This window comes from Salvelinus alpinus, chromosome 13, assembly GCF_045679555.1.
Source record: "Salvelinus alpinus chromosome 13, SLU_Salpinus.1, whole genome shotgun sequence".
Taxonomy (NCBI): Eukaryota; Metazoa; Chordata; class Actinopteri; order Salmoniformes; family Salmonidae; genus Salvelinus; species Salvelinus alpinus.
Genome location: NC_092098.1, coordinates 57,348,470 through 57,357,656, shown reverse-complemented (window position 1 = coordinate 57,357,656; position 9,187 = coordinate 57,348,470). Strand labels below are relative to the sequence as shown.

General features: G+C 42.6%; 1 protein-coding gene across 1 annotated transcript; it reads left to right on the top strand.

Annotated features, from left to right (window-relative positions):
* Positions 1-629: 629 nt before the first annotated feature.
* Positions 630-5,328, top strand: timm10b (translocase of inner mitochondrial membrane 10 homolog B (yeast)). Its single transcript, XM_071339881.1, has 3 exons — positions 630-932; positions 1,045-1,140; positions 3,589-5,328. Exons 1-3 carry the CDS (start codon positions 906-908, stop codon positions 4,162-4,164), a joined length of 699 nt encoding a protein of 232 aa, XP_071195982.1. The 5' UTR covers positions 630-905; the 3' UTR covers positions 4,165-5,328.
* Positions 5,329-9,187: the final 3,859 nt, after the last annotated feature.

Below are 9,187 nucleotides of genomic sequence, written 5' to 3'. Positions count from 1 at the left end.
TACCCAGCGTAAGAAAAGAAACATTTTCTAATCATGTCCAGCGTGTCTCCTATCCAGAGGTGGTGAGAATAAGGACTGTCCAGCGTGTCTCCTGTCCAGAGGTGGTGAGAATAAGGACTGTCCAGCGTGTCTCCTGTCCAGAGGTGGTGAGAATAAGGACTGTCCAGCGTGTCTCCTATCCAGAGGTGGTGAGAATAAGGACTGTCCAGCGTGTCTCCTATCTGACGACAGTGAGAAGAGTGGAAGAAGGGAGTAACGTTGAACAAACCATGGTAGTTGGATTAGAGACATCAGTAAATGTTCCTCGCCAACAGGATCCTGACATGTTAAAAAAGGTGGACTTTTGTATTGTTTATAGCATTGGTTAAAAACTGCACAGAGCAGAGAGGAAATAGGAGAAAATAGGCATTGTGGCTGAACGTTTATTGAGGACTCCATCACAGGCCCCTGAGTCTGTATAGGGGTGTGATCTGGACTATGACTGAAGGAGTGGGATGGGTCGAAGGATGTATTTTATTTGTTGTATTGTATTTGTTTTTTCCCTTTCCCACAATGGATTTTTTTTTTCGTTCATTACCCATACAGTAGGTGGCGGCGTGCACCTTTTACGTTTGCGGACCGGCATAACACCACAGAAGAAGGAGGTACGTCCTAGGGATCCCGAATAGCACTAACCTCAAAGTCAAGCTGCTCTATTCTGTCATATCAACGTGATTCTTTTCGGTCGTATGTTCTCTTCATTGTAACTATTATATGTATTTACGTATTCATACATGAACTGCACATCGTGTGGAGGCGTCTTTTCAGTTCAATATAAACATAGAGGCTGGCAAGATATTTCAACGCTAACGCATTGCAGAGCTAGTGAAGCTAACTAACTAGCCGATTTGACAAGACGTTACACCATGGAGCCCGAAGCACAAATACGAAACGTAAGTTCATCCCATGTGATCATGTTTTTATCAACGGACATGTTACAGATGTAGCCATGAGATGACTCCAAGACGAGGCTTTTTGTGTTGATCCTATGTTTGGTTGTTTTAGCTGCGGGACTTTCTGATGGTCTACAACCGTATGACAGAGATCTGTTTCCAGAGATGCACCAGTAACTTCAACTACAGAAGTCTCACCATGGACGAGGTGAGGCCTGGCACATTACATGGCTGTATGTGTCGGTGTGTGTATGAGACATGGGGTTGGTAGCTGAGCTCCTCAGGGACAAGTCTTAACCCGGTGGTGTAGTGATTTTAGTTTTTTTAGGTGAGTGGGCAACATCGTTTCCTCATTCAAAGTTTGTATTGACCGATGTAGCTTATTGAATGAATACACACACACACACACACACACACACACACACACACACACACACACACACACACACACAGCATTCAGAAAGTATTCAAACCCCTTGACATTTTCCACATTTTGTTACGTTACAGCCTTATTCTAAAATTGATTTTCTCTTCGTAATCTACACACAATACCCCATAATGACAAAGAATGACCAAGGAAAAACAGGTTTAGAAATTTGTGCAAATGAATTACAAATTAAAAACTGAAATATTACTTTTAAATAAGTATTCAGACCTTTTACTCAGTACTTTGTTGAGGCACCTTTTGTCAGCGATTACAGCCTCAAGTCTTCTTGGGTATGATGCTACAAGCTTGGCACACCTGTATTGGGAGTTTCTCCCATTCTTCTCTGCAGATCCTCTCAAGCTCTGTCGGGTTGGATGGGGAGTGTCGCGGAACAGCTATTTTCAGGTCTTTCCAGAGATGTTTGATTGGGTTCAAGTCTGGACATTCAGAGACTGCTGCAGAAAAACATCCCCACTGCATGATGCTGACACCACCATGCTTTACCATAGGGATGGTAACACTTGGCATTCAGGCCAAAGAGTTCAATCTTGGTTTCATCAGACCAGAGAATATTGTTTCTCAGGGTCTGAGAGTCGTTTAGGTGCCTTTTGGCAAACTCCAAGCGGGCTGTCATCTGCCTTTTACTGAGTGGCTTCCGTCTGGCCACTCTAACATGAAGGCCAGATTGGTTGAGTGCTGCAGAGATGGTTGTCCTTCTGGAAGGTTCTCCCAAAGAGGAACTCTGGAGCTCTTTCAGAGTGACTATCGGGTTCTTGGTCATCTCCCTGACCAAGGTCCTCTTCCCCGATTGCTCAGTTTGGCCAGGCAGCCAGCTCTAGGAAGAGTCTTGGTGGTTCCAAACTTCTTCCATTTAATAATGATGGAGGCCACTGTGTTCTTGGGGACCTTCAATGCTGCAGAAATGTTTTGCTACCCTTCCCCAGATCTGTACCTCGTCACAATTCTGTCTCCGAGCTCTACGGACAATTCCTTCGACCTCGTGGCTTGGTTTTTGCTCTGACATGCATTGTCAACTGTGGGACCTTATATAGACAGGTGTGTGCCTTTCCAAATCATGTCCAATCAATTGAATTTACCACAGGTGGACTCCAATCAAGTTGTAGAAACATCTCAAGGATGATCAATTAAAACAGGATGCACCTGAGCTCAATTTCATGTGTCATAGCAACGGGTCTGAATACTTATGTAAATAATAAATAAGGTGTTTTTAATTTGTAATACATTTGTAAACATTTCTAAAAACCTCTTTGCTTTGTCATTATGGGGAATTGTTATGTCATTATGGCGTATTGTGATGTCATGGGGTATTGTGATGTCATTATGGGGTATTGTGATGTCATGGGGTATTGTGTGTAGATTTATGAGGGGAAAAAATGAATCAATTTTAGAATAAGGTTGTAACGTAACAAAATGTGGAAAAAGTGAAGGGGTCTGAATACTTTCCGAATGCTCTGTGTATCTATATATATATATATGGGAGCAAAAAGTGAAGGGGTCTGAATACTTTCTGAATGCTCTGTGTATCTATATATATATATATATGGGAGCAAAAAGTGAAGGGGTCTGAATACTTTCTGAATGCTCTGTGTATCTATATATATATATATATATATATGGGAGCAAAAAGTGAGCGCCAGAGGTACTGGAACGCATGAGAAAACAAATGACCTTTATAATTATGCATTGCATGCATCACATTTGCATTGTGGCACACATGGGAAACATTTGTTGTGGCCTTTTATTAATCTATTTCATGCAATTATACGTAATGTTACATGACTGGAGACTTTGGCATAATCATTTTAAATGCTGCGTTCAAGACAACTGGGGAATTGGGGAACACCTCTAACCAAGAGTGGTAAATCAGTCTTTACTGGTTCTAACAGCAGACCTATCAGCTTTTAGAAAACTGTTGGAACAAATGGTGTTTGACCAAATACAATGTTATTTCTCTGTAAACAAATGAACAACAGACGTTCAGCATGCTTACAAAGAAGGGCGCTCAACATGTACTGCACTGACACAAATGACTGACGATTGGTTGAAAGACATTGATAACAATAAGATAGTGGGAGATAACAATAAGATAGTGGGAGCTGTACTGTTATATATTACTGTTGTATTTCAGTGCTTTGATACTGAAGAACCATGACACAGTATTTAGAATGAGATGTGATTAACACCTGCGTTTATCCTCCCGTCCTCTAGGAGCGCTGTGCAGACAGCTGTGCGGGGAAGCTGATCCGCTCTAACCACCGTCTGATGGGGACCTATGTCAACCTGATGCCGGGGATGGTGCAGCGTCGCATGGCTGAGATGGAGAAGAAGAATGCTGAGCTGGTCACAGCAGAGGCTGAGGCTGCAGGTGCACTGCAGGGGACAGCTGACTTGGCTGATCAAAGCCTACCGATAGCCTCAACCGGGGGTAAAGCCTCCGCTCCTGCCCCGGGGACAGGTGAGGCTGTGACGGCTTCAGAGGTATCGGTGATGGCTGGCTCAGTCTTAAAGCCTGCTGTTTTAGATGTCTCTGCAGACCTGGGTCCAGCTGCTTCACCCGCCACCCCCTCCTCACCTGAACCCCCCTGCACCACCTCTACAGAGGTTAAACTAGCAGCTGCCTCAGAACCACTGGTGCCTTCCTCCCTCTCCCAGGCTGTGATTGGAGTAGAGCTCACCAGGCTGACTTCTGGCCCAATGTTAGAATCGTCCCCTGTTAGATATGATCAATCCACAGTCACTGCTGTTCCTAGTGCAGCACCAAGTGGTCCCCACCGTAGTAGATAACCAGGCACCAGTAATGTTAGTTCCGCCCACATTTACACATATGGTGCCTGTAGAGGCGACACCAGCACCTACAATAGAGGCTCCTATGGTAACACAGAGATCAACCCCAGGCTCAACCCCCTAAGCCCGGCCCTAACCCCGCCCCAGGCCCGTCCCTAACCCCAGCTCCAGTCCCAGCTCCTACCAGTGATGTCCCTCTGTCCCCCAGACTACTGCCCCCATCCACCCTGACCCCAGCTCCTACCAGTGATGTCCCTCTCTCCCCCAGCCTACTGCCCCCATCCACCCTGACCCCAGCCCTAACCCCAGTCCCAGCTCCTACCAGTGATGTCCCTCTGTCCCCCAGCCTACTGCCCCCATCCACCCTGACCCCAGCCCTAACCCCAGTCCCAGCTCCTACCAGTGATGTCCCTCTCTCCCCCAGCCTACTGCCCCCATCCACCCTGACCCCAGCCCTAACCCCAGTCCCAGCTCCTACCAGTGATGTCCCTCTCTCCCCCAGCCTACTGCCCCCATCCACCCTGACCCCAGCTCCTACCAGTGATGTCCCTCTCTCCCCCAGACTACTGCCCCCATCCACCCTGACCCCAGCTCCTACCAGTGATGTCCCTCTCTCCCCCAGACTACTGCCCCCATCCACCCTGACCCCAGCCCTGACCCCAGCTCCTACCAGTGATGTCCCTCTCTCCCCCAGACTACTGCCCCCATCCACCCTGACCCCAGCCCTGACCCCAGCTCCTACCAGTGATGTCCCTCTCTCCCCCAGACTACTGCCCCCATCCACCCTGACCCCAGCCCTGACCCCAGCTCCTACCAGTGATGTCCCTCTCTCCCCCAGACTACTGCCCCCATCCACCCTGACCCCACAGGACTGTCATCTTGAGTGTATGTATAGAGTTGAACCAAGGATCCTGGAGAACTACTGGAGGTGCAGGGTTTCAATACAGCCCTGCACAAACATTCTGGTCTTCAGTCAGCCTGGAGTCCTTGCTATACTTGTCTGAATCAAGTGTGTCACCTTACTACCCTGCAGGGTAAGTGCTTGGTTGTCAGCGATACAGAGTACAATATGTTGATGAGGATTTTGCCTTGTTGTACAACACTGGCTTACACCGTGATGGAAAAATACTATTCTGTCAAATATTAAACGATTCTGGAAAGGAAGTTGTGATTTTTAGATTTCTTGTCAAACTTCTTTCCTATGATGTGTTTGTCTGTGTGATTGTTGAGGAGGGAAATTGTTCTAACCCCTGAAGGAGTTAAAAGCAGTGGAAAGCACAAGACATTTCAGTCTCTGGCTCAAATTGTTTTATTGGCGTGAAATACAATTAGTAGCTATTGTCAAAGCAGTATAGTGGTACAGCATGTCAGTAAATACAGTGCAATGCAATGAGGATAATGAAATACAGGTCATTTCAGTAAATACAGGTCATTACAGTAAATACAGGTCAATGAGGATAATGAAATACAGGTCATTTCAGTAAATACAGGTCAATGAGGATAATGAAATACAGGTCATTACAGTAAATACAGGTCATTACAGTAAATACAGTACAATGAGGATAATGAAATACAGGTCATTACAGTAAATACAGGTCATTACAGTAAATACAGTACAATGAGGATAATGAAATACAGGTCATTACAGTAAATACAGGTCAATGAGGATAATGAAATACAGGTCATTACAGTAAATACAGGTCAATGAGGATAATGAAATACAGGTCATTACAGTAAATACAGGTAATTGAGGATAATGAAATACAGGTCATTTCAGTAAATACAGGTCATTGAGGATAATGAAATACAGGTCATTTCAGTAAATACAGGTCATTGAGGATAATGAAATACAGGTCATTTCAGTAAATACAGTACAATGAGGATAATGAAATACAGGTAATTTCAGTAAATACAGGTCATTACAGTAAATACAGGTAATTTCAGTAAATACAGTACAATGAGGATAATGAAATACAGGTCATTTCAGTAAATACAGGTCATTTCAGTAAATACAGTACAATGAGGATAATGAAATACAGGTCATTTCAGTAAATACAGGTCATTACAGTAAATACAGGTAATTTCAGTAAATACAGTACAATGAGGATAATGAAATACAGGTCATTTCAGTAAATACAGTACAACGAGGATAATGAAATACAGGTCATTTCAGTAAATACAGGTCATTTCAGTAAATACAGTACAATGAGGATAATGAAATACAGGTCATTTCAGTAAATACAGTACAATGAGGATAATGAAATACAGGTCATTTCAGTAAATACAGGTCATTTCAGTAAATACAGTACAATGAGGATAATGAAATACAGGTCATATCAGTAAATACAGTACAATGAGGATAATGAAATACAGGTCATTTCAGTAAATACAGTACAATGAGGATAATGAAATACAGGTCATTTCAGTAAATACAGGTCATTTCAGTAAATACAGTACAATGAGGATACTGAAATACAGGTCATTTCAGTAAATACAGGTCATTACAGTAAATACAGGTAATTTCAGTAAATACAGTACAATGAGGATAATGAAATACAGGTCATTTCAGTAAATACAGTACAACGAGGATAATGAAATACAGGTCATTTCAGTAAATACAGGTAATTTCAGTAAATACAGTACAATGAGGATAATGAAATACAGGTCATTTCAGTAAATACAGTACAATGAGGATAATGAAATACAGGTCATTTCAGTAAATACAGGTCATTTCAGTAAATACAGTACAATGAGGATAATGAAATACAGGTCATTTCAGTAAATACAGTACAATGAGGATAATGAAATACAGGTCATTTCAGTAAATACAGGTCATTTCAGTAAATACAGTACAATGAGGATAATGAAATACAGGTCATTTCAGTAAATACAGTACAATGAGGATAATGAAATACAGGTCATTTCAGTAAATACAGGTCATTTCAGTAAATACAGTACAATGAGGATAATGAAATACAGGTCATTTCAGTAAATACAGGTCAATGAGGATAATGAAATACAGGTCATTTCAGTAAATACAGTACAATGAGGATAATGAAATACAGGTCATTTCAGTAAATACAGGTCATTTCAGTAAATACAGTACAATGAGGATAATGAAATACAGGTCATTTCAGTAAATACAGGTCATTTCAGTAAATACAGTACAATGAGGATAATGAAATACAGGTCATTTCAGTAAATACAGTACAATGAGGATAATGAAATACAGGTCATTTCAGTAAATACAGTACAATGAGGATAATGAAATACAGGTCATTTCAGTAAATACAGTGCAATGAGGATAATGAAATACAGGTCATTTCAGTAAATACAGGTCAATGAGGATAATGAAATACAGGTCATGTTGTGTGAATCTATCCAATTTGAATTCAGCCTGTAACACAACGAAAGTGTGGTTATACCCTGGTCTATTACCTGTACTAACCATGGGACTGTTATAACAGGGAGAATAGTGTACAATAGGAGGTTATACCCTGGTCTATAGTGTTCAATAGTAGGTTATACCCTGGTCTATTACCTGCACTAACCATGGGACTGTTATAACAGGGAGAATAGTGTTCAATAGGAGGTTATACCCTGGTCTATTACCTGCACTAACCATGGGACTGTTATAACAGGGAGAATAGTGTTCAATAGGAGGTTATACCCTGGTCTATTACCTGCACTAACCATGGGACTGTTATAACAGGGAGAATAGTGTACACTAGTAGGTTATACCCTGGTCTATTACCTGTACTAACCATTTAACTGTTATAACAGGGAGAATAGTGTACACTAGTAGGTTATACCCTGGTCTATAGTGTTCAATAGTAGGTTATACCCTGGTCTATAGTGTACACTAGGAGGTTATACCCTGGTCTATTACCTGCACTAACCATGGGACTGTTATAACAGGGAGAATACTGTACACTAGTAGGTTATACCCTGGTCTATTACCTGTACTAATCATGGGACTGTTATAACAGGGAGAATACTGTACAATAGCAGGTTATACCCTGGTCTATAGTGTTCAATAGTAGGTTATACCCTGGTCTATAGTGTACACTAGGAGGTTATACCCTGGTCTATTACCTGCACTAACCATGGGACTGTTATAACAGGGAGAATAGTGTACAATAGGAGGTTATACCCTGGTCTATTACCTGCACTAACCATGGGACTGTTATAACAGGGAGAAGAGTGTACAATAGGAGGTTATACCCTGGTCTATTACCTGCACTAACCATGGGACTGTTATAACAGGGAGAATAGTGTACACTAGTAGGTTATACCCTGGTCTATTACCTGCACTAACCATGGGACTGTTATAACAGGGAGAATAGTGTACACTAGTAGGTTAGACCCTGGTCTATTACCTGCACTAACCATGGGACTGTTATAACAGGGAGAATAGTGTACAATAGGAGGTTATACCCTGGTCTATTACCTGTACTAACCATGGGACTGTTATAACAGGGAGAATAGTGTACAATAGGAGGTTATACCCTGGTCTATTACCTGTACTAACCATGGGACTGTTATAACAGGGAGAATAGTGTACAATAGGAGGTTATAGCCTGGTCTATTACCTGTACTAACCATGGGACTGTTATAACAGGGAGAATAGTGTACAATAGGAGGTTATACCTTGGTCTATACATTTACATTTACATTTAAGTCATTTAGCAGACGCTCTTATCCAGAGCGACTTACAAGTTGGTGCATTCACCTTATGATATCCAGTGGAACAACCACTTTACAATAGTGCATCTAACTCTTTTAAGGGGGGGGGGGGGGTTAGAAGGATTACTTTATCCTATCCTAGGTATTCCTTAAAGAGGTGGGGTTTCAGGTGTCTCCGGAAGGTGGTGATTGACTCCGCTGACTTGGCGTCGTGAGGGAGTTTGTTCCACCATTGGGGTGCCAGAGCAGCGAACAGTTTTGACTGGGCTGAGCGGGAGCTGTACTTCCTCAGAGGTAGGGAGGCGAGCAGGCCAGAGGTGGATGAACACAGTGCCCT